Consider the following 26,363-nt stretch of genomic DNA (forward strand, 5'->3'; position numbering starts at 1 on the left):
AACAGGTAAGAACTCACAGTACATAGAGCCTGCATGCACAGGCCGCTGGAGGAGCTCACAGGACTGGAGGAGATGTAGAGGCGGTATGCCCACCCCCCCCCCCCCCCAAACTGACATCACTTCTACCCTATAACCAGACTCCAGGAACTTCTCCTCCAGCCCTGTGAGTACCCCCTGCATCACCGATTTGATACCATCGGTGAACTGGGATACCTATGTAGATTTTGCATGTGCCCAGATGTATTGCGAGTTCTAACATTTTTTCAATTGCCCACTAGACGCCACTTTAAAAAAAACATTTTTTTATTTTTTTTTAGAGTGGGGGGGGGGGGGGGGGATAAAATAAATCGCAGGGTTCTTTGCACTCTTTTGTATTAGACACAAATTGCACTGCAAAAGTATCAGTACTTGGCAAGAAAAAAAAATTAAAAAATTAAAAAAGTACCCAACAGTCTAGAAGACAGTTCATATATATGTATATATATATATATATGTTTATTTACATAGCATTTACTGGTACAAAAATACAGTGATACATGAGAGCAAACCATTCTGAACAGAGTACAAATACAATCATTAATACAGCTCAAGGCACATTAAATAATTAAGATAAAAATCAGATTAAGATCACACTGCATCCTATTCAGAAAGAAAATAAAACATAGCCATGTAAACACTTCTACAAAAATATCACCAATTTTCGATTAACCTTGTGTAATTCCATTACCGATATATACACATTGTCAGTCCATTAATAAAATATCCAGGTCTTGTTATTACAATCATGCTGTAAAAAAAGAAATTGCACTTTTCCCAGAATTCCCCCCACCCACCCAATATTTACATATTAACACTGAGATTAAGATTCAGTCAGTAACTGAAAGACATTCATACTGCTGAATGGTGGGCAGGGGAGACGATAAATAAAATAAAAATAAAAGTTATGGTCTACGATACCTAATTGCATTGGTTGTGCGTCAATCATAATTGGAGTTACGACTCCTTGTGCTTAGAAGGGGTCTGCCGCATGCTGACGAAGAAGAAAACTAGCACACAGTTGAATTTGACATTTGCCAAGAGATTCTGGGGTCACCACTAAACATAGCTGACATATGAACACATTTGTTTTACCCATCAAAAGGGTTTGAAATTCTGTTTGGCCAATCTACTACCACCTGGTTTACCTCCCCAATTGGGCAGACACTGTTTTATACTAAGGCTCCTTCATATTTGCCCATTTTTTTTTCCCACCAGACCCATGTGCATTGCATTAAGACAGCTCATTCATTCACTGCAGGCCCTTGGATACTACTGTGCCATGCTAAATTGGTGTGGGACACTACAAGAGTGCCATATGTTATGGTAAGGCATAGTTTAAAAGAAAAAAGAAAAAGAAGAGTTCAACTATGACATAAGTGCCATAGGAGTTCTAAGGCTCCATTCACAGCAATGTGTTTTTTCATGCTTTTTGCAGAAACGCAGGACATTTTTCTCATAGGTTACTATGGAACAGGTTCACATCAATGCATTTTTGGAAAGGGTCGGACTTTTAAAAAACGCAAAGCTGTGCTTTTTTGGTTCAATAGCCTTCAATGGAGAAGCTGCAGAAAAGCATGTAGTGCATTTTTACTGCGATTTGCGGTTTTAGGCTGGATTCACACCTATGCATTTTTAGTGCATTTTGCAGATTTGCACTACAGTTCATTTTAACATGGTTTCCTATGGAACACGTTCTGTAGTTCAAATCTGCTAAATGCCTAGGTGTGAATCCAGCCTTTATCTGCCCAACAACACACAAACACACACAAACTGCATTAGGTGCGAATGGAGCCTTAATGGTCAAGAAGTTTTGCAGAGCAAGAAAAGCTTAACATGTAGGGAAACCAAGGACCTCCATCTTGTCAGAAAGACTACACTTGGGACATTTTGTAACTTTGCTGTGCAGCCTATTGCACTATTAGTTGCCATGTTTGGAAATAAAGGATCCCCTATGGCAACATAGATTTTGCTGAACAGAAAGTTAGCCAAGCTGGATACAATCAACCTTCATGATACCATATTTTATATCTATTGTTTTGGTCTATTCAAATCCCCCCCCCCCCCCCAAAAAAAAAAAATCTACTTTAACATAAGGCCTTACCTAACCACTCCACACAGGTTCTTCCTACATCTGGTTCTACAATAAAGTCCATGTTGCTTACTTAAAAGTAAGCAACATATGGAAGTATTCCTATAGTAGTACACCTGGCTTCACTAAACTGGTCTCCACTACAGACTTTGGGGATGGCTCCCCCCCCACACACACACACTTTGAAATACAGCAGTTGATCGGTGTGGCAAAGCTCCATAGTCTGAGTATTCAAGTCATTAGTAACAAAGCAAAAACCACATGAGAGGCAGACAAGAGGTATTTGAGCCCATACAAAATCTATTGGCCGAACCGGAGAGCTGCAGTAAAGACTTCCTTTTATTAATCCATCCACAAGGATATAAACTCACAAAAGGTGTAGCATTTCTGCCCAAAAGGGCCTTGGTCATAATGTCCAAGGCCCTTTTGGGCAGAAACACCACCTTTTCTAAGAGTTTATATCCCTGTAGATGGATTAATAAAAGAAAGTTTAAAGCAGCTCTCAGGTGTGCCAATCGATTTGTATGGATAACAATCTGGCACCCGCTTGTCTGCCTCCACCCAATACTGGCTGTCAAATCGTAGCACCACCCCTCCCTTCGATTACTAGCCAATAAAAGTTATGGGCACCATGTACCTGCTCTCAAGTAGGACTTTTAAATGTTTTAAACTACTAACAGACCAGATTTATAAATGTGTTAGGCCTTGGAAACCCATGGAAAGCAGCAGAGATTCTGATGAACAGCAATGTTACACTGGAGAAAAAAAAAAAAAGGTGCACCAACTCAAGTGGTGGTGGGGTGGTAGTAGGTCGCCACTAAGTAGCGAGGAGTACCATTGAGTTTTTCACTTTAGTTAAAACGGCTGTAAAAAACAAAACCCTAGCTTGTAATTTAGTCTTTTGGGGGGATCTTGAGTTAGTAAGCCCATTTCCACTAAACACCTTTCCTTAAAAAGTGGGGAAACTACAAGCCCAAGTCAAAGATTTGAAGGGATTGACACATTACTCACTCATTCTCCCTACCGATCTCCATTTGGTACATAAATACGAAAACCCTTTAAGCAGCCCTCAAACCTACAATAGCCACTACTTAATGGCCAAAACTTAAAGTTGCAATCCTAAAAACAAAAACACAAAAGACAAAAACCCCACCCGGTAATTTCTAGATTGCCTTTTCAAGTACCGGTAAATCTTATTACAAGAACCTTTGATAACACAGCCTAAAATATGAAGCCTACAGTTAGGATGACCATTTGCTTTGGAAAGGAAAGTTCACCATGTTTATTATTTTAAGTCAGGTAATGCTACTCCAAAACTAATGAAACTTTGTAATACCATTTTTTGGTTTTAAGAACAGGTTTCTTTAAAGTGCCTTCTGTGGGGAAGTCTCAGCAAGATTTAAAAACGCCTTACTCTTCTGGTTGCTCTCAAGTCAGGTAGTTTATTCTATACCTTTTCATTAAAGGGGTTCAGACCTCCTTAGGCTTGTAGATATGCAGCAGCAAGGAAGTTGGGAAGAATTGTAACCGAACAGAAAAAAATAAAATAAAAATAATAAAGATTTGGATTAAAATGGCATACAAACCATGATAGGGCCATTAAAGGAAAAAAAAAAAAAAGAGTACACAAATACAGAGTCTGACATTGCTTTGTTGCCTGACTCAAAATAGATACTTCAACCCAGAAGCACACGCCTAACAGAGTTGGGAGAAATACCAGAACAATCCGATCTGTTCACTTGTGCCTGGTCACGGGCGCAAAGCATTTAAATAAACGTGTCAGCAGCCTTTGGGGGTTATTTACGAAAGGCAAATCCACTTTGCAATACAAGTGCACTTGGAAGTGCAGTCTCTGTAAATCTGAGGGGAAGATCTGATTTTATCATCCAATCATGTGCAGGCTAAAATGCAGTTTGTTTTCTTTGCATGTCTCCCTCGGATCTACAATGACTGCACTTCCAAGTACAAAGTAAATTTGCCTTTAGTAAATAACCCCATTTGTGTATTTGGTCTCTGAAGCACCATTAGGGAGAAAACTACCTGGGGGTTTGGGCCAGTACCAAGCAAACCATTCAACTTTCTGACCAATACAAAATGCTTGTGCTTTACAGCAAAATACCACCCATGGATTATCCAAGAACCAACTTCATCCATGAGTCTAGTCCTTTGTTCCTCATAAGTATCTTAATACTTTGTAAAACTGATTGCCTCTACAAATATATGGTCCAATTTCAGACTTGATTATTCTGAACTATGTATATCCAACAGGTGCTCTGTGAAAGCCTTTAGAAGGGCCATCATACTTGCACACAAACCAACCATTACAAAATAAATGCCATATTTGAGCTTCAGAATAAGACTGTAGAATTCATTAAAGCCACATAACCATGCTAAAAAGTCTTCTCTACTGCCGCCCCAAAAAAATTCCAACATTTGTAAAAAATATATATATCCTCTCAGGATTCCAACATTAGGCACAGCTTATACACAATACTGAATACAAGAGGAATGCAAGGAGATTTTAGCATCTTCTTATTACAAAGACAGAAAACGTCTTGATATTACCATAGATGTGGTCTACCAGCACCTAATAACTGGAGCTAGAAGGCCAAAGTCCAGCTAGAGCATCAGTGAGGAGTGGCTTCCCACCCACTGGCTTTCTGTGCATCTCAGAGTCTTGGTATGGAGATCCTCCTGGCAGTATTCCCCGTTCCATCCATAATAATTGTAGGAGCCCCAACTTCCCTAGCTTTATTCTCCACACATCAGAAAAAAAATGATGACGACTGAATCTTGAAGAAGGGATGCAGAAAGCCCATTGCCGAAATCCCGGAAAGATGTAGAAAGCCAGTAGGCATGTCAACCCATTAGCATTAATTCATAATACATTTTTCAGTGGACAGACCCAGCAAGTACATTACATTCATCAGTTCAACATGAACACTGCTCCACATTTAAAGCACCAAGCAAAGACAAACCTGTGCCAAACTTGTTCACATTAAAATGCCACAATGTCTACCTATGAGTTTGACATACGATCTGAATTTAACCAAAAATGAAAATATTTTGGTAGAAACAGCTAGTATGTACAATGGTTAAGTGCCAACATAAGTAAAACTATAAAATGTACTCATATAGAGCTTTGTGGGTAAAGTCTAAAAAGGACAATCAGGCCTTGTGGAATGATGTAGAGCAAACTGGGATAAGCTTCCCAATAAGAGGGCATCTTCCCAAGAAGAAGAATCTTATTGCAGTCAATGACCGACAAAGCTTCAATTGATTTCCAGAACCTCTGACTCTGGGAGGCCAAACTTGGTCTTGTATTTGTCGAAGAGCTTCTCTAGGGAGGTCAGGTACATGCTGTGGTAGAGGTCCACATCCTTCTGGCTGGGCTGTTCCATTTTGGGAACGGTAATGGGTTCTCCAACTGAAAAGGAAAGAAATTGTTAGTCACGTAATCTACTTAAAAACAGAAATACCTAAAATTGTGAGCAAAGTGATTGTCTTCAACCTTCCCTCCTGAAGATCCCAACCGTTTGTGATGCTAAATGCACGTAGCACTAGTAACCCCCCCCCCGTGACCAACTATGGGGCCACGATTCCACCCCCTCCCCCACTAATGTTGGAACCTTTTCTACTCCCGATGGCCAGTCTGCCCCCCCCCCCCTAAAGTCTGAAGGGCAGTAGACAGACCCTTTGTTTAGAAAGTTTGGAGACCCCCGATCTAGACAGGTGATCTCTGCTGCAAGATCACATTGCTAGTTGCAGTGGCAAGAAATAGTGAAACCTTGTAGCAGTATTTCCCCAGGAAAGTATTTTAGTGCTTATACTCTATAGGTCATTTAAGCGGTTCGCATTTGCGTACATGTCTACTCATTTCCATGAACTTACCAACAGTGGTGATTGGGTTGGAATATGGAACCAGCCCCCAGCTCTCTGCAGAAAAGAAGCCACAACCATGGAAGACACATGGGGCAAATCCAATATATTTCTGGAACTTCCTTTGCACCCAGCGGCCCCAGGACCCTTCTTCAAACACCACCTGCTTATAAGCCTCATTCTCCCCAAACGAGTAGACTGGCACCAGATCAGCACTGTAAATAGGCAAGAACTAGCATAAGAATTGTACAAGTACTTATAACCGAAAATCAGATATTAAAATATGAACCATGATAAGAAAAACCTCTTTAGGAAGGGGATTTGCCAAATTGAACTTAAGTCATTTTTTTTCCACTGGTGTCTATGTCCCCATTGGGGACGTTCAGTGGAGAACACAACACTGCAAAAATGGATTTCTGATAACTGTATGCACGAGCTGACATAGACCAGGGTTGGAAAAAGTTACAAGACTGCCAGGGGCAATTTTAATGTTTTTTTCCCTTTCCAGCCTAAAAAGAATGCAGCTTATGCAAGAATCCTAGGTAAGCCTGCTCAAGTATGATGTGTAAGATTTGTTATATTTGCCCCTTCAGCGAGTCTTTTCTGAGGAAGACTCTAGGCCTTGCTAGGACATAAGCGACCCTTGAAGTTTGACAGTTGCTACTTGGCCAGGTTTCATAGTTGCAATACATGCCATTTCCTTCATGTGCATAACCACATTGTGTAACAGATTTCAGGAAGGTAAACTACAGGAGTTTGTGCTGGACATTAACCTGCTTCCAGGTCCTGAGTAGTCAAAGGGCAGCAACTGAGACTTTAGAGAGCCCCTCAAATGTGGTTTTGGTGTCATGGCCCTAGAACACCACACCTCAGTGCACATTTATAGTGGACCAATAATAAAAAAAATTTTTTTTTTAAAGTGCATTTATTTTGTTGCAGGAGCCTATAATGCATTACACCAGCGATTAGCAGATCACCGATTCCATGCAAGTCTCCTGCAGACCTGTCAGTGTATCGGTTTCCTCGTATGAGCAGGCAGATACACTCTGGCAGCAAGAGTCAATGAACTACCACAGCGCCATGGGGAGAAATGCATACCGACAACTGCTAAGGTCGTCAGGACTTGTAGTTTTGCATTCACAGAACACTGAATGAACTGAGTGGAGCCTAGTATGGCCACTTTAAAACTGACAGCTAGTGGGGGAGAAGATCCCCTGCCATCTGTCAAAGTGTGGGAGCAGGGGCCGGTCCTTTCAAATATGGGTGTAACATGTTATGAAAGCTGAACTTATCCTTTAAGACCTTTTAGTGGAATTGCAGCCAAAATTGTTTTAAAGTGCATCAAACCCAAAAACAATTTTTAATATTTTGCAGCTTATAAGTCTTCAGGTTTGGTGCTGCATTCATTTTTAAGCTTTGGTCCTCTATTTTAGGCAGGAGTTTGGTTTCAGGAAGACAACTCTTGCTTGTGCCGTTTCTATGAATGAATACGGATGTCATCCCAAGACAGGAAGTACATTAGGACTGTAGAAGATTTCTCACTCATTTAACAGAGGGCCGTTTTCTGTAGTCCTAATCTACTTCCTCATAAAAAGGTTCCTCATAACTGCACAATGCACAGTAGAGCATGGATTTTAACACTTGTAAAAAAAGATAAATATACAACTGATGTGTGTTTTTTGTTTTAACAGCCATATAAAAAAAAAAAAAAGAAGAGAATATAGAAGTTTATTGTACATAGACTGCACACTATTAATGGAGGAGTAGGTGAGGATCTTGCGGATTAATAAAGTAATACAGACACCTTGTGCATTTTCTTCTTACCCGTGCTGCAATGCAATCTTCACAAATCCTTTCCTCTGCTTTAGAGTCACTACATTTTTCCCAGGACGACAGTCTAGAGATTCTGCAGCACCACCGACAACTATCACCACAGCATTTCCAGTCCCGTTTTTGGAGAGGATGTAGTCTATAGTGTCACGGTCCACTGGGCAAATTCCTGGTGTAAAAACAAGCAATTCAAGGATTATAGCGGTGCTTGTGAAGATGCCAATATTTCACATATTATGGTTATTATTCTTCATGATTTATATAGTGCCAACAGATTATGCAGTGTTTTAATATGGGTAAATGGCATTACTTTTGCCAGTGCTTTGGTTCCAGCCCCATCTCCAAGCATACGGTCAGCCCGTGAATATAGGACATTCATTTTTCTAAGCACAATGATTTGGTAATAAAGGTGTAATAAGATATTACTAAAAAGGCAAGTCTAGCAATATTTTGATCCAGGTTACAAAGGTCTAACCTTGAACTATGCAGCAATACAGATCAAAGCTAGAGTGGCTGGCAAGACCCCAAAGGTAAAATACTCTGGGAAAACACTGGAGCAGAGCCACAGCTGAAGGTCCATTGTTGACGACTGAATCTTATTTTCAACTCTTGTTGACAGGACATAAGACCTGGAAACAAATCGCTACATAACAGCTTAATCTAAAGCCTGAAGTCAGGCATTACCTCCAGACATCAGGTAGTCTCTTAGCACCGGCATTCGGAAGTTCCCGGCTAGCGTGGCAAGGTATGGCTTTATCCCAGGGAACTTCTTGGACACACCAGTGGCCTCCGTGCCGAAGTTACAAAATGCACCCAGACACATGATACCATGAGGGTGATAGCCGAAGATGTAGTTGCGGCTGGGAAGCAGATTGTGCGTTTTTACAAGCTGGAAAGAAAAAAAAATTAAATAAACCAAAATGATAATATAAGATGGGCTTGTAACTCTACTACATGAGCAATTTAGGGGTGGTCCTGGTGCATGATTAAAACTGCCATTACTCAATTAGTGTATGCAACATTCAAAGTATTGATATGCTTTGCTACCCATAAGCCATTTCTTGGCCAACTGTACAGTGTAAAATGAAATTATCTCTGACAGCCTCTTTCACATGTTAAAAAGAAGTACTAAAAATAAATAAAAATAAAAGCCCTCTAGCAGCAAAAAGCAGAGCCTTACAAATATTCCTGGCAAAGTGATAGATCTAGTCGTGACCTACAACCAAGGACCTAAATAGGTAGCACCTAGATAAGGACACATGTGAACCAGTCATAGCCAAGTGACAAAAGCCACTATTCAGCATCTGTCAGCCAGTGACAAAGTTCATCACCATAAAAATAAAAAAGGGAGCTTAAAAGCATGATAAGACAAATTGCCCAACTCGGGAATTTCTTCCTTGTCCCGAAAAAGTGCTACTTCAATTACACCCCATGTAATAAGATCATGGCACCCACTATACAAAGATCGCAAATGGACTACTTGCTCCAAAATTTTGAAACGTGCATGCTCTACTAGGGCTGAAAAACACTTTAGTGTGTTGCAGTGAATACAGTGGCAGCACATGCTTTGCATCTCACCACCATGCATAGTGTTGCTGAAAATGGTTCACATGTATTTTATGCGTGTATAAGTGCATTGCTAGCCGTAATGCAACATGTTTAAAATAGGGGGAAAAACAAAACAAACACTCACCTAAGTGGATCCCCGCCACTTCTAAACCTGAGAACTGGGTGAGCAGAGCCATGATTGCTCAGTTCTGCCTTCAATGAGCCAGAAACTGTTGAGTCACCAGCTCTTTGCTCTACCCCTGCAGCACTCATGGAAGCACAAGGCTGTGCAAGGGGCAGGAGGGTTGTGTCTCTGGCTCTCCTGAGAGGCTGAGCCAGCTGCCAGTCCAGTCATCTGGGTGGATTCAGAATTTAAAAATTAGGGATCTTTCCAGAGACTGGACCAGCTCAGACAGTGAAAACGGCTCACAGAAGTAGAAAACAAACTGCATTCCTGTAGAAGAGCTTTTGCCACATTTTATTGCAATGCACCAGCATGCCAAGGTCTGAATTAGCCTTGAACCCATCTAACCCAAACAGGTGTCATCTGCACCCCATAAAGACAGAAAGCTGGGTGCAGCTCTGTTTCAGTATCTGAAACCCCAGTAGCAGCACCACCTTAATTTCTGCATGTGCTTTTTAACAGATTCAGTTTACATGCCCACTTTGCCCCTTCTATCCTAATTTGCCTGAGACATAATTGGTGTTCTGGGTATTTGAAACATCCTATAACATTCCCTCAGCCTTTCCACAATACAGTTTTGACAATAAGACTAGTGCAGTCATGTGGTGATGGGCTCATGGCCCTTTTTTCACAATGCAGAGTACACATGTGGTGCAAGGTTGTGTTTGTGTTGGCTGCTGCATACTATGCTAGGACATGTGTTGACATGCATTGAATGACCACCAGGTTGAACATTTCAAAAAACATTAACATGTCTATAGATTAGAAAATGATTAATTGAACCTTAGTGGTGCGTGTTTAAAAACAGCTTTTTCCCCCCAAATGAACAAGTCCAGGTCAACATAACTATGGACATGGTAGGGGTGTGTCCTTCACCTACATACATTGTTCTCAAGAGGTTCTTTCTAACCTCAAAAAGTTGGGGAGAGGTGCCACCATATAATCTGCAATGGATGCCAGTATTAACATTATCTGCTGGAGGAGCTCAGCTGAGTTGCTGCCATGTGCAGCCATCTTTACCAAAGGCCAAAGATGATCAAGTACAAGATCAAGCAAGGATTTCTAATTTACACACCACACCTGAATCCTAATCTAGAAGCCCAAAGGCCAAAGCAATTTAAGGAAGCTGTTTACACTTCATTCTTTATCATTAGGATTAAAAGGGTCATTATCACTCCTTGCAGAAAACAAATTCTCACCCTGTAAGAACAAATGTACAAAGTACAAACTGACACTGAGCCATGCATTAAATCTATACACAAAGCACTAAAAAGATAATGAGCAACTACAGTACGTCACCAAGTTGACCTGATGATTCACATCTTCTTATGTTGCAAGTGAAAAACCTCCACCTTTATCGCAATTCTCCACATCACCACTTTATGGTGCTACTGAGCCACTAAACTGTCCAATCAGTGTGCTGCAAGTGCAAACTAATGCATGGAGGTGGGGGGGTGGGGGCTGGGGGAGCAGGCACAGTAAAGATTGGCGCTTCCAACATCACAAGTCATCAACTTACCCGTATTGGGAAGTAGTCTCGAAAGTACCTCCAGACGGCCCAATTCCTGACCCATGTGGATCGTCTGCCACCTGTGCAACGAAAGGGTAATTTTACTTTAGCTGCAGCATAAACAGGAAATGTGAAAATATGCAGTTTACCACAATTAAGTGTACACCAGACATTTCTTAAAATTTAACCCCCAGACCTAACATTTCCCTAATAATGTTCACACCTCATCTCCCCATCTAAGCCTAGGTTCAGACTGATTCAGTTCAGGATTTGCAGCAATGCCTGTGCATTTCCAGCACTGCATCACAATTGCACTCCATTCATGGAAACTGCTGCAGGTGTCAATGTTAAGATACCTACACCCCAAAAACAGTTCACAAAAGCGGAACCGGATTGCATGGGTGTGAACACCCATGTGATCCGATTCCAGCGAAGAAAAAAATAAATAAATAAATAAAAAAAGTGCATGCACCTTTTTGTGCAGGTGCAGTGCTATTTGAACCATATAAAAACTCAATAACCTCAAACCTTATGCGATTTGAACAGGAATGCAGTGAGATTCCTGTCTGAATCACATGCGGTTCCCTGCACACCAATGTCCCTTATATAAAGTTTATATTTTTTTTACCCCATTTGGGGGGAAAAAATACATTTCTCATTACTCCCTGTAACTTCACCAGGCTTGGAAAATTCTTGCAGGGGTATCTACTAGGCGTTCAACTCCCCCCCCCCCCCCAGAACCAAGTCCCCCAAAAGCATTCTCCCTACAGAGTGTAGACAGGCTCTTGGGAGTCGAGGAAGCAGCACTTCTTTGCTGGTAGAGAAATCCATGTATGCATGCCTAACGTGAGCTGTAGGAAATAGGTGGAATTATGTAGTCCAGAGGGCAAAGCTGCCAACACAACTTTGGATTTGAGTGCAGCAAAAGGCATGGGAGACAGCTCAAGCAGAAGTTAAGGACACAATGGATAAGTCAAGAGGCATTTCTCTGTACTTGCAGTATTTTATAGGGATAACAAAAAAATACAAATGGAGATGTACTAATGTGCAAAAACCTGGTCCTAAGGTGCCGCTCCCTCGCTGGCTGAGATGCCGCAGAAGCTCACCAGAAACACAAGTTATATATGAACTTCAAGGGCAAATGCATGTGTTTAGCGATTACCTTTTTTAAAGCTTTATTTAACAGCCAAAACATTTAATACAGGTTACAGTCATAATCAGTGTGCAAATCATGCCGGGCTTTCCATTAGGAAAGCTCAGAATGGTCTGGGCTCTATGAGTAAGCATGGGGGTGGGTGTATCCTCCCTCAGATTTTTAATACCATACCCCATATACAACCAGTCTGCAACTAAATAATCTTCATGAGTCCCAAGCTGAGATGACCTGATGACTTGGGTCACTGTTTAAAAAATTCAATGTCAGCCAAAAAAAAATAACTAGAGAGCAATATGCTGTATACAACAGTAAAGAGGTAAGGTGCTCTATCATAAAATGTCAGTGGATGTGTAATCTGATTTTGCTGCTCAGCAAGTGCATTTCAAAGCACGGTCTATTGTGAAAAATTTGCTAATGCATTGTACATTTTTGGCAAAATTATTGTATACATGTTTCAAGACAATTAAGCAAGCTGAAAATATTTTTACTGAACAATTGAGTGCCATCTTTCACTTGGAGAAAAGATCTTACCTTTGTTGGGGGTTTGCCAGTCAAATACCAGCCAGGAGACATACAGGGCAGCAATCAGCCAACAGTCAGTGCAGAAAATGTAGATCAGAATCACGGTACATGCAACCCCTGGAAGATACAGAACAAAAAAAAAAAAAAGTCAGGATAAAAAGGGCTGCAAATGGTGAAGGCCAGGGAACCATACTAAAAAAAACTGCTACCCACCATTTGTTACCAGTTGCACACAAGGAAATACTCTTTTCCTTAAAGCTCCATTCACACTATGACATTCTGTTTTGTGGGTGGAATTGCTGCAATGCGGAAACGCTGCAAATTGCAGGTTGCCCTTGCGATCCCCGGTATTTTGAATGGCACCCAAAGTGGAGCAAATTTTCTGCAAATGTAACCCGACGAATTGCTATAAAATTGCACAGAATCGTGGGATGTCTGTCTGCAAAACTGAATGCCATGGTGCGAATGGAGCCTTAGGCCATATAAACAGTAACATAATGCAGGCCACAATCCTACAAGACCATTCCTGCTGTACATACATATGCCTACTGTCCATTTAGTTGCAGGTTTTCCATTTACATGCATACCATTAGAAGGCTACAAAAGACTTCATGGTAGTTTTCAGCAGTACACCTTTTTATAATGAACACAAGTTACAGAGAGTACCTTGCGGTTAACTATTAAAAGGGTAAAACTCTTACCCATGATGAGGAAGCTGATGACCCATTGCAAGACTGAGATGATCTGAAGATGTCTTTCCACCCGAGACTTTGATAACCAAGGAATGGATGGCAAGTCCTGCACAGCTGAGAGGAGGCTGGATCCAGTCCCTAGAAGATGAAGCCACAATTAAGTACACAATATTTTAAAGGGAGTTGCAGTTTTACACTTAAAAAAATAAATAAATAAAACCTAAAAAAGGGTCAGCCTACCCAAAAGGAAAAAAAGCTTGCCAAATTCCACACATCAAGTCACCTTCTCATGGAGAACCCAAGTGGTGAGAATATACTGCAGACATCCCCTACTGTGCAATGTATGGTGCGATAACTGCTTTGGACATTAGCTAAACTCCTCCAGGACCAATATGATGGTTCAGAATGGTCCTCCAGGACCAGGGACCAGTATTGATTCATTATTGCCCTTCAAAGGCCAGGGACTAACATGATGGTTTGGTGTTGTCCACTTTGTGCCATGCATGTGTCAGTAGAATTTAAAAATTAGAAAAGAAATGTGGTTTGTCAATTGCAGATCACTTTTTCATAGCAACCAGATACAATTGGGTTCTGATACCCAAAAATAAAATTAAGAGAGAGAGAGTAAACAAAAAACCCTTCTCTAGCGATTGCTCAACCTGCAGCAGTTTTTGACCTGTTCAATGGACTTTGCAGAAGCAATTACAATCAGGATGGTGTTAGACGGGGACATGGCTCAGCCATTAAACCAGTGGGAATATTTCACAAGGAAATAAACAAGTCCCAAACTTCACACATTGGACTCTGCCTTCAAGCCTCCCTGATCAGCTTAAGTGCTACATAGTTCCGGCGCCACCATTTCACTGCCATACAGAAACAGTCTACTGTTGCTGTATGTTGTGACACATTAGGAGCTTTTTTGGATTTACAAAAAGTCCCCCCCATAAAAAAAAAAAAAACACTGCCTTCGAGAAAGTTCCAGAAACTTGGGAGAACATGCCATCAACACAGACTATTAAATAAGAACACCCGTCAGGTTTTAAAGTTGTACAACTCAGAAAACAGACAATACCCAAGTTGTCTGCACAACAGAGGGGATTTTATTAAGCATTCAACACCAAAAACTGGGGCAACAGCTGTGGGAGAGGAGTTCAATTTGTGTTGGATTGGAGCATGGCTCATAAATTGATCTAATACCCAATATTATGGGGATTTCATTCCACGTTAGGTTTAGGGGTACAGCACTATTATTTTCAGCCAAGGAAGCTGCCATCTTGGCCTCTGAGCTTCAACTGCCATATTGCTAAATATGTGATCCGTTGTGACACCAGCCATTTGATGGTTTGCCTGTCCTCTCAACCAATGTAACCAGTCACTGAAACCGTTAAAATCGATGGGTTTAGTTCCATTTTAAAGTAAGAGTATATAAGAATAATTCATGAGAGAACTAATGCCCCGTACACACGACCAGACTTTTCAACATCAAAAGTCTAACGGAATGATTCCGGCAGACCATTCGATCGTGTGTGGGCTGCAGCGGACTTTTGATTTGCAAAAGTCTGACAGACTTTAGAAATGGAATATGTTTCAAATTTTTCCGACAGAACTCCGCTGGACCCAGTTCCTACTGAGAAATCCGCTCGTGTGTATGCTAGTCTGACGGACTAAAACCGATGCGAGGGCAGCTATTGGCTACTGGCTATGAACTTCCTTATTCTAGTCCAGTCGTACGTCATCACGTTCGAATCCGTCGGACTTTGGTGTGATTGTGTGTGGCCAAGTCCGTTCATTCGGAAAGTCCGTCAGAACTCCGTCAAAAGTCTGTCAGACTTAGTCCCTCGAATAGTCTGGTCGTGTGTACGCAGCATAAGACAACACCATTTTCCAGAGTATGAGGGCCAATAGGACCAGGATCTCAATTGTTCCCCACATAATAGCAAGAAGGTGTACCCTTTAGCACCATATTTTTCTGCAAGTACATTGTACATCCTTTGCGGACACCAATTACAGAGAAAAATCCTTTGGTAAAGTTTGGTGCAGCAAACATGGGGCCCTCCAGCTAAAGGTTGGACAATCCTGGTACAAACTTTTCGAAATATTGCCAAATGCAAACATGACCTTTATTACTAAATTTCATAAATATCACTCAAGCGTCTCAAAGTGGCTTTGGGTGCCAGGAAGAAAAAAAACAAAAACGTTATAGTGTGCAGCCACAGGCATGTAAATTAGTGTTCATTAACCCCCCTGTGTATGGGCACAGCTACAGTATTTCTGCGCACAGAATCAGCACTAAATGCTGTGAAGTATTGCCAGAACAAAAAATAAAATAAAAATTGGCCTCTGAAGATGGATCAATTGCACAAGTATGCACCTTGGAAAGGGGGGCATACGGGATAAGAGCACTTATTCCTTCAAGCCCAATTGAACTGTTTAAATTACCCAAATACATTCCAGGTACAATAAACAAAAAGTGTGCAAAGCCTTACAGTGCTTTAAAAATCAGCCAAAACCCAAGTAGAAAAGCCTGCTCCCTGCCATTATACTACAGGGCCCTTGCTCTGTGGGGAAGCAGTATCCTCTATGCAGAGATCAGACACACCCACCCTGCCAGTGGTCGCCAATCAGCAGGAGCTTTGTGGAATACAGAGCTATAGGCCTGACCTCTGTTGATCGCTCACTCCCCAGAGAACAAGGGTCCGACTCTACAGCATGCTGACAGGAGACAGGCTCCTCTACTCTGGCAGTGGCAGCTTTAGAAAAGAAAAAAAATCCCAATAGTCAGATAATGAACAGCTTCTGTTTTGATTGACTTGAAATTTATGTAGCAGATTTAAACTGAAGGTTGAATTGCCTTTAAGAGCTTAATCATATGGAAGCAGAAAGCTGTACACCATGGAAAAATTAACATACCCCATTCCCTGGATACAGACTTTACATCCAGGACCGCTCATCTTAGCCTCTACTAAATGCTCAGATGTGCAGTAGCCAGCCTACAGCTGCAGCCTATTGCGGCTGTACAGCGGGCACAGAGATAGTCTCCCTCCATCCAATTGTAAAAAAATTAAAGTTACACCATAGCACATTTTATGGTTACATAACCCCCCACATTGCTATAATCTTTTTATATGGACTCTAAACTGAAGGACTTATGAATAAATGGTTGTGGAAAGAATCATTTGAGTTTACGTTATTTCTTATGGGGAAATTTGCTTTGATATACAAGTGCTTTCGGATCACAAGCATTCTTCCAGAACGAATTATGCCTGGAATGCAAGGTTTTCCTGTATATTGTACTGAAGAAAAAAAAAAAAAAACCCACACGTTTAGGTCCATCTGAGTCTACACACATTGCATGCATTTTTATGTGAGTAGATCTCATAGCTACTAGTTCTTCCATCAGTTGAGCTCAGGGTTGTACACATTTTGCTTTACTGCCACAGCAAAAAAGTCAAACTGACTGTTGCATTTGGCAGGTGGTATAGAGATGAACACCAACAAATTTACATGTAAGTGGCTGTGCTGCTGAGGAGGCATTGGGCATCAATGCCTTGGAGACCACCAAAATTTTCTCATGGGCCATCAGTGGTCCGTTAACGACGGCCGACCTAGAAGAACCAAGTCAGGAAGTTTATCAGTTTGGTCAGTTCAGCAAAGCTTAAACTGCTGTCCGGCGTCTTCTACAGCCAACTTTAATTTTCCTGCTTACTTCAGAAGGAACTAGACGCAGACATTATGTAAACAATCCCATATAAATGAAAATTTACTGAGCACAAAAATATCAAAGAGCATGTGACATAAGCTACATTTTACACCCATATCCCCCGAGGTTGAGGAAAGAAAGCAAAAATAAAAACTCATTGACTATAGCTGAGCAGGCCCAAACCAAGGAAACACACCAAATTGTAATGGGGGCTTTTCTGAAGTCATGGCGTCAGCCTGCAGCATATAGACCAATGTTATACTTTTTTTTTTTTTTTTTATAAACAAAGTCTATGTAGTCAATGATTTCATAGCGTAAGGAAGGGTTAGAACCACCATCAGGTAATTTCTGCTGTATGTGTTCTGCCATGGACAGTTCCTTTCATATCCTATTCTGAAGACACAAAAGGAAGTGAGGAAAGCAGGAAGTGAGGGAAGCAGAAAGTGAGGGAAGCAGAAAGTGAGGGAAGCAGAAAGTGAGGGAAGCAGAAAGTGAGGGAAGCAGAAAGTGAGGGAAGCAGAAAGTGAGGGAAGCAGAAAGTGAGCTTTAAGGGCTCCAGTCTCCCCCCAAATAAAAATAAAAAAACAACATCTACAAATATTGTAGCTGCCTACTTAATATAAGGACACTTACCTGTCCCAGGAGCCAGTGATGTCCAAGCCGATTCTGCAATCAGCTTCGGATGCAAGCGCCTACATCTTCACCAACCGAAACCGTCAGGGAAGCCTTACGGCTTCACAGCCGGCTTCCAACTGTGAGTGCGTGAGCCACGCTGCGCTTCGTGTTTGGTCCTGCAGTCTTCTGTGTCCCAGAGGGCTGTGGGGGGGCGAGAGATACAGGGGGTAGAAGAGCAGAACCTTTTGGGTGAAGTTCTGCGTTAAGAGTTGTCACCAGAGCATTTGTCCCCATTGAAGGATTTTCCTCCGTCGCTTCCCCTTAAAGCGATTGTATAGTTCTTTTTACAACTTTTACCTACAGGAAAGCCTATAATAAGGCTTACCTGTAGGTAAAAAAATAAAATAAAAAAATAAATAAAAATCTCCTAAACCTGTACACCATGCGCACAGGGGATTCACGGCTGAAAGTTCGGCAGACGCCGGACCCTGCTGGGAAGAAGTCTCCTGTGCGCATGCGCGGGAGTGACGATATCGTGGCTCCGGCCACTCACAGCGCCGGAGCCGCGATGCCCAGAAGACACGCCGAGGGAACATGTCAGCTCCCTTGGCGTGCATCGGGCGAGATGTCGGGGCCTCGTTATAAGATATTTCATAATGTGCATGCTAGCTCATTATGCCTTTTCCCTTGCAGGTATGAAAAAAAAAAAAAAAAAAAAAAAAGCTTTAAGACAGCCCTAAACACGCCTTTACACAGGCGCTGAGGCCTGTAGTCCATGAATGGGCTGTGTGCTTATGAAATTTGGCTCAGGCTGGGTTCACACATATGCAAAGCGTGAACCAGTGCGATTCTGGTGCAGGTTCCCGCATTGCACGTCACACAGGTAGTTCACACTGCACTCTGCAATGCGCTGCGGGTGTCCATAGAAAGATAAAGGACACCCCCAGATCGGTTTACAAAAACGATGGCTGAATTTGTATCGCACAGACATGGCATGAGATCTGCACAACAATGCAAATTGCATGGGATGAGGTCTGTTTGCACCAGTGTGAATCCAGCCTCAGTCTCCAGTGAGCTCTGGAGAGGCAGAATAGAGCGGCGACTGACCATTTCTGCTCCGTGCTCCAAGCGTACCTGAGAACTGAGCGATCAGCGGTCTTTAATCACTCTCAGTGTAGAGGCGGCAGGGACAGCGGCAGCTCGGATCAATGCTGCAATATAAATGTTTTTTTAAATTCCCGAACTTCTCTTCAGGAAAGGAGGTGGTATGTGATCAGTTTGTTATGTAGCGATTTCAGCAGCTCTACATGCAATCTAAAAAATGTGAGTTCCCTGGCTGTGGTCAATTCAATTACTTTTTCAAGTCACTCACTTGCAGTAAGCATGCTGTCAGAGTAGGAATGCCATAAGTACTGGACCAGCATGACAGCCAAACTACGAGCATTTTTAGATTACCAATGGCTGTGTACTTTGGTGTGTAGTATGAACATGACTTGTAATGCATTGCTTGCTCCCCCCCCCCCCCACCACCCAATGTAGTCCTATGTGCTCCAGTGCATTGTGCTGCGTTACAAAATACATTACAGAAAAATGCAATAGGTATTTCTTTGTTCTTTAGGTGCACATCAATGCATCGTGCTGTCAGCCATGGACATTAGACAAATTGCATTGTTCTTGCATTTAGCAGCACTACTGGTGTGAATGAGCCCTAATAGACTGCCCAGCCTTTCCCCGGAGTAATCCCTTAACTAGACCTTGTGATCTCCCTGGAAATTCCAGCATTATGCTAAACCGTTTCCCTGCCATCATTCAGCAGGTATGGGATCTGCTACAAGAGGCTCATAAATAGGAAATGCACAGCACCTCCGCTGTTTATTTCATGAGGTCTCATTAGCTGAAGAATGACGTATAAATATTTATAAGCTGGGATACTTTTACTAAACGTGTCACGCTACCCGAGCCAAGTGACTGCTGTAGATATCAGATGGTAAACCGGTCACCGCTTATCCAAGTCTAGCAGAAAACAGGATTTTTGTAGGAATTTCACCATTTTGCAGCCCAGAATCTGGGTTTTGGGGCGTTTTGCACTACTACTAAGGCATTATGGGAGACCAGATTTTCGTTCCCTTGTTCAGACCTGCGACTTGTGAAGAAGCAACAAAATCCAAACGCAATCTTCCCCATGCACATGTTCAAGAAACCGGCTATTCAATAGTGCTGGAATGACCCCAGGCTGGCAATCAAAGTGAAGAAATGTCATCAGCACACCAAAGATTCCTCAAAAGGGTTCAAAGCTTTATTTTTGGGTCACCAGTGGTGGCTGGTGCTCCATTTTAGGGCGGGGGGAAAACAAACCACCTACACCCCCCCCCCCCCAAACCCCGGTCGCTCTTCCATCCGCCCACCAGCCCCGCACTTACCCCATTAAGGTCACGTTCAGCCTCGGATCTTGGATACTTCCTGTGTCTCCTCCTCGGCAGCCAATATGGTCGCCTCTCTTCTGGGCCAATTGGGTCTCAGGACCCGCTTCCTGATTGGCCAGGAGGAAAGACAGGAAGACAATAGCCAATAGTAATTCACTATTGTTACACAACTGGGTGGGCCACCATTTTTGAAGCCTATTAGAGCCTCTGGCTCTAATCATGTGCTTTGAAAAAAACATTTAATAAAAACCATTGGAATCCGAGCGACCGGTGCTCTGCATGTAGATTAGGGGCCGAGCACATGGATTGGGGGGGCAGCACCCCTGCGCCCCCCGTATGGACTGACTGCCACTGTAATAAACATACAGCAACGTTTGAGCCACGCAGGCCCCTTCGTCAGGTAAGGGGGCCCTGCTCAGCTCTGAAACATTGCTGTAGGTTTATTATAGGACCATGGAATTAAAGCTTTGGACCCTTTCGTGGAATCCTTGGTGTGGGGATGACATTCCTTCACTTTGCAGCAACATAAAGGTCTCTATGCCTGACTGTTCACATGTATTCCCACTTCCTGTTGGATCTCTGGGACAGGAAAAAGTTTCTTCAGTGGTTCATAGAGAAAAAAAAAAAAAACAACCACACACACAGAAACACACACAGAAACACACACAGAAACACACACAGAAACACACACAGAAACACACACAGAAACACACACAGAAACACACACAGAAACACTTTGACTAATTAAACAGGGTCATTAGAAAAATTGTGTATTTTGACCCAATTTATGACTGTGTCCTGGAAACCCTTCAGCATGCAAAGGCACCCCAGAACCCCATTCGCTTACTTCCGCAAATGGCTGATCAATGTTCCAAATATGTATGGACCAAAAGGAGGCAAGCCAAGTAAAAAGACTTGGGAGCACCCATGTTGGAGCTCTGTGATCACATCATCCTGGCATAGGCGCTCTGCATTTCTGGGCATGGCAGAATGCCAAGAATGAGCAATTGAAGGCTCCAATAGACTATCCTTCAGCACCTTCACATCCAATGCAGCGCTGTGAACCCTGGTCATAGCATTCATCAGTCTCAACTTCAGGACCATGGACTGCTGGAGCATGGGGAGAAGATGCTGCAGGCACCAGGACAGTGCAGATTTGAGCTGCACGATTAATCGTTAAAAAAACACGATCTCGATTCACCCCCCCTTATGATCTCTTCCGCTGAGAGTAAGCGATTCTTTCATATAAACAAGTGGAGAGATTATCTACTCACTCAGCTGTCAAAAGAAAGCATCCTGGGCAATCTGCCAAGTGTAGAACTTGAAACATTGTAACTAACCCTTACTTCTTAGATCAAAGGGAAAGAACTTGTGTAAACAAATAATCTGGGCAGTCTGCCAAACTTTCAACCTGTAAATGCAGGAAGTTTAACCACTTAATTCTCTAAATTCTTTTTCTGACACTTCTTTCTCAAGTTAAAAATCAATTGCTGCAATATTTTATGTCACACTGTATTTGCCCAGCAGTCTTTCAAATGCAATTTTTTGGGAAAAAATACACTTCAATAAAAAAAAAAAAAAAAAGAAGAAACAGTAAATTTAGCACAATTTTTTTTGTTTTAATGTGAAAGATGATACAATGTGAGACTCGTGATCAATCTTCTAAGCAAAACAATTGTGATTCTCATTTTAGCCAGAATCATGCAGCTGCAGAGGATCAGGCAAGTATATCTTTTCCCATGACCCATTGGCCTAAATGAGAAACTAGTCCTTGTAGTGCAGTATGACTGCATGGGAGACCAACAGTATTTGAGTTCAGCTTTAAAATTCCTTAAATCTACACCCTTGCCATACTATACAAAAGTATATATAAAAAAAAAAAAAAAAAATGTCTGATAAGCATAGCATACAAAGAAATGTCAGGACTCCACACAACAGTGATCTACATCCTGACCCCCCCCCCAGCAAAAATATAATAATCAGGGGTTCTAACTTGGAATGCACCGAAATTTCAGGCGCTGAAACATATTGACCAAAAATTGCCTTTTCCGCAATTTGCCAAAAGAAAAAAAGGCCGATGATGGAGCCGGAAATGGGGCTGGGCTCTGCCCCCCGCCCCTGGTGCCGCCCAATACGGCGGTGTCATAGCACAGAAGAGAGGAGAGCCACTGCCGCCTGGTTGATTAGAGCGACGGGAACATCACAGCTTTCATTTCAGTAGCTGTGTGTTCCCTGCCGTGTGCCGTCACATACAGCCCCCCCCCCTCCCTTGTCCGAGCACTTTGATATACAGATCAGCCGTCCAATCCTGGGACGGGTGATCTGTCTATCAAAGTTCCCCGGACAAGGGGGAGGGGCTGTATGTGATGGTGCACAGCAGGGAACACACAGCTACTGAAATGAAAGCTGTGATGTTCCCGGCACTCTAATCAACCAGGCGGCGGCAGCTGCTCTCTTCTCTCTTCCCCTGCATCGATCTTTTATCATGTCCCCAGTCTCTGGCCATCTCCTGTACCATGTCCCCAGTCTCTGGCCATCTCCTGTACCATGTCCCCAGTCTCTGGCCATCTCCTGTACCATGTCCCCAGTCTCTGGCCATCTCCTGTACCATGTCCCCAGTCTCTGGCCATCTCCTGTACCATGTCCCCAGTCTCTGGCCATCTCCTGTACCATGTCCCCAGTCTCTGGCCATCTCCTGTACCATGTCCCCAGTCTCTGGCCATCTCCTGTACCATGTCCCCAGTCTCTGGCCATCTCCTGTATAAAAAATATTTTTCTAAAAACAGTCATTTTCGTTATTGGTTTCGGCCTAGTGTATTTTTCATTTTTGGTATCGGTTTCGGCACCAAAAAACCCATTCGGTGCACCCCTAGTTGTAACCCTTCCCTACTCGATCCAAACCTAAAAACCATTCTTTGGCTTGAGAGACACTAAGCAATATTCTCCGTAAAGTGAAGGATTCAGTAATCACTCACTTATTGTGCCAGTGGGATAAATGTTCCTGTGGACAGTCACCTATTCTGTCCCCGGTTACATCCACCACTGCACACCATATCTTGGCATGGAGGACACAAAGCAACAAGGCAAGTTGAAAGGGAAATAAAATGAAAAAAAACACACTTTACGGCTACTGAAGGTTCAGCGCTCCCTGTATGGACTTTACATGAACTTTGATTTTGTGATGTGCATTTAAAATTGAACTCTAGACAAAAATAAATAAATTACATTTTTATGTAAACACTAGGAAAAAAGTAATCGTATTGCACATGCCCTTTGCAAGCTAATGAACTTTCTGGCAGAAACATGCTCCATCCTCATCCAGAAACGACCATTAGTTATAGTGTTTGGTTGGTTACAGATGAGATACTACCTGTTATCCCAATAAGTGTCCGGGACCCCTGGACCTGTCTTCATGCCTCCATCCAGCATGGAGCGAGGTAGAGGAAATTCCAATCACTAAAATCTCATACGTTTTAAAACGTTAACAATTTAAAAGCTGTGCTCAATCTTTCTGAATGACAGTGATAATTAAAATCAGCTGATCCTGCCATTATGGGCTTTATTTAGGAGCCCCCTTTTAGAGAGAAAAAAAACCCCAAACACGTCTCCCAAATGCTCTCCTACAAGGTGACATGAAGGTCCAGGATTGGGCCACTGCTGTCACCATCAGGAAGCTGGATTAGTTGGTTTAGAGGAGCCTTGCTCAACCTTATTACCCTAGAACTGGAGAACTTACTAAAACTAATTCAATGGGAAGGGGGGTATACAACGGGTAGAATGGCACTTTTATTGGTGGCAATTAGCCATCTGTAAGGGTTGAATTCTTTCTAAAGAGATTATGGGGGTCATGCTGCTGGTACCATCATATGGCAGATCAACAAGTCACAGCACAAGGAACTCCTAGCTATCGCTCAAGGAACCCTGGTTGAGAATGGCTGGTTTAAGAGTCAAGATATGCAACCGATATTGAATTTGGAAAGGAATTAAAAGAGGGAAGATGAAGGACAAAATGGCAGTACGGTGCTTTACAAAGCCAACTCATCCATTTAGGGTTTAGATCCGCTATTCTCAACCAGCGTTCCATGGTTGCTAGGGGTGTCTTAAACTGTGGCCCATTGGCCTACCACACGACCACACCTGAGCCGTGGCCCATTGGCCTCCCACACGACCACACCTGAGCTGTGGCCCATTGGCCTCCCACACGACCACACCTGAGCTGCGGCCCATTGGCCTCCCACACTACCACACCTGAGCTGTGGCCCATTGGCCTCCCACACTACCACACCTGAGCTGCAGCCCATTGGCCTCCCACACCTCCAATTCCATGTCTAATGTCACCTGGCAAAGCCAGTCTCAGGAGGACACCAATGGAAATTTTAGCTGTCTGTAAAGGTAGCATTTTGACCACCACTAATAGAAGCATTCTTCCCACTGACCACCACTTGGTTTTAGCAGGTATTTCCCTACACAGCCTTAAAGAGGACCCCCCCCCCCCATTTTATAAAACCAACAGTAATATGTAAAGGGGGAACAAACAAGTACTCTTGCCCATGTGACTTAATTTGTACCAGTTTCTTATGTGCCTCAGTGTTGCTTGGGATCCTGTTCCATTTTGAAAGGTTGACTTCATACTGCATGAGAAGAAGCTCACCTTGTTCATGCGCCTTACGACATGCATTTGTTGCCATAACACCAATATATGAATGAAATGCAACAGAGTGCATGCACAGTATGACCATACGTCAAAATCTCGCAGTTTAGGTACGCAAGTTCCCCGAAGGCAATGGTGACGTTGCCTTCCCAGAGGACCCTGGCTTCCCTCTGGGAAGGAAATGTCACCACTGCCTTTAGGGAAAGCAGAAAGTGGAAATAAAAATAAAAATAAAAAAAAATCTCAAGTCAAGGGTTGGCGGGGTAAAGGCTGGTTTACTTACCTGAACACCTGCTCCAGCGATCTCCTCTTTGAAGCTGCGGGCGATTGCTCAGTGTCATTACATAGAATTCTGGGCTAATAACCATGCCCTGTATGTAGAGGAGGCAAGGGTGCAACCGTGGCCTGGAGCACCTTAGAGAGGAGGCTTTGTGGAAGCAGTCACACCGATGGAGTGCAACAATAAGGTAAGAATTACACTTACGATTTCAATGAGCTCCCTTAAATGCAACGCAAGTTAAACACTCATGTATTATAAAACCAATAGAAAACGGGCCCCTAATGCCGCGAGTCATTGACCTGAAAGGATTATGCTATTTGTTTTCAAACCCAGCAACTAGCATTCTTATAAAGGATCAGCAGTGGCCAACATCTGATCGCCTGCTTGACTTCCTCAACAAAAGCAGATCAGAATTAGCACACAAGACACCGGGAACTGAATTCAACCAATTAAAAGCAGGTAGTCTGACTACAAATAAAAAGGGTTAAATAAATAAAAAATAAAAGGGTTAAAGAAAAAAAAAAAATGTATTTAAATAAAAATCTACAAGTTGCCCCATCACCAGAACCACACTTTATTAGGTTGCTGCTGCCCCTGGCTTTATCTGACAAGCCTTGCTGGTACTTGTAGTGCAACACAGTCCTTTACCTGCAACTGTTCAGCAGCAGCTAACAATTGCATATAAAATGCCTGTAAAACACACTCCATGCATCTGATCCCTTCCCCGTCACCCAGCACCCTCTCCAATGGAGAAGTCCGCTCACCAGCGACAGGACGCAGACTGAACCAATAGCAACGATGCCACAGAATCTGGAGGCAGAGAATGGAAAGCTCCAATGCAGGCTTAAACATTCTCTCTAGCAAATCCAATGACATCATCATGCAAGAGGAAAAAATAAATAAATAAAATCAGACTATAGCTCTCCCCCCCTCCACCTGCATACTGGTTATGCAATAGAAATGCAGATCATTAGAGTATTACAAGGCTTGAGCTCTGTGGCTTAATTGCTATTTAGGAACTGAAAGGGGAATGCAGTTAACCTGTTCACTGCCAAAGCAATGCCATAGTGCAAGCCTTGGGATTCGTGCAGGGGGATTAGGGAGGTGATGAGAGGCCCCCTGCTAAAGGCTCTTACCTCTCAGCATCCCAGAGTAAGCAGCAATGATGGTCTTCATGGTGGATGAGCTCAGCTGTCACTCTCCTCTCCCCTGCACTGTGCAGTACTGAGCCCAGAGAACAGCACA

General features: G+C 42.8%; 1 protein-coding gene across 1 annotated transcript; it reads right to left on the minus strand.

The window, feature by feature from the left end:
* Positions 1 to 459: 459 nt before the first annotated feature.
* On the minus strand, positions 460 to 26,363 carry DGAT2 (diacylglycerol O-acyltransferase 2). The gene is made up of 8 exons (XM_077451438.1): positions 26,255 to 26,363; positions 13,459 to 13,587; positions 12,767 to 12,874; positions 11,089 to 11,159; positions 8,522 to 8,726; positions 7,832 to 8,006; positions 6,020 to 6,222; positions 460 to 5,555 (listed from the first exon to the last, which is right to left on the minus strand). Exons 1-8 carry the CDS (start codon positions 26,292 to 26,294, stop codon positions 5,401 to 5,403), a joined length of 1,086 nt encoding a protein of 361 aa, XP_077307564.1. The 5' UTR covers positions 26,295 to 26,363; the 3' UTR covers positions 460 to 5,400.

Source organism: Lithobates pipiens, unplaced genomic scaffold (genome assembly GCF_037356315.1).
Source record: "Lithobates pipiens isolate NorthernLeopardFrog02 unplaced genomic scaffold, aLitPip1_a1.2 Scaffold_23, whole genome shotgun sequence".
Lineage (NCBI taxonomy): Eukaryota > Metazoa > Chordata > Amphibia > Anura > Ranidae > Lithobates > Lithobates pipiens.

What these genes read in the sequence shown, in the direction of transcription:
- DGAT2 (XM_077451438.1), bottom strand. Translation starts at nt 26,294, where the DNA reads ATGAAGACCATCATTGCTGCTTACTCTGGGATGCTGAGAG. An exon ending in TTACTCTGGGATGCTGAGAG is followed by an intron (nt 13,588 to 26,254) that starts GTAAGAGCCTTT and finishes TTCATCTTCTAG; the next exon opens with GGACTGGATCCAGCCTCCTC. An exon ending in CTGGCAAACCCCCAACAAAG is followed by an intron (nt 11,160 to 12,766) that starts GTAAGATCTTTT and finishes TTCGTTGCACAG; the next exon opens with GTGGCAGACGATCCACATGG.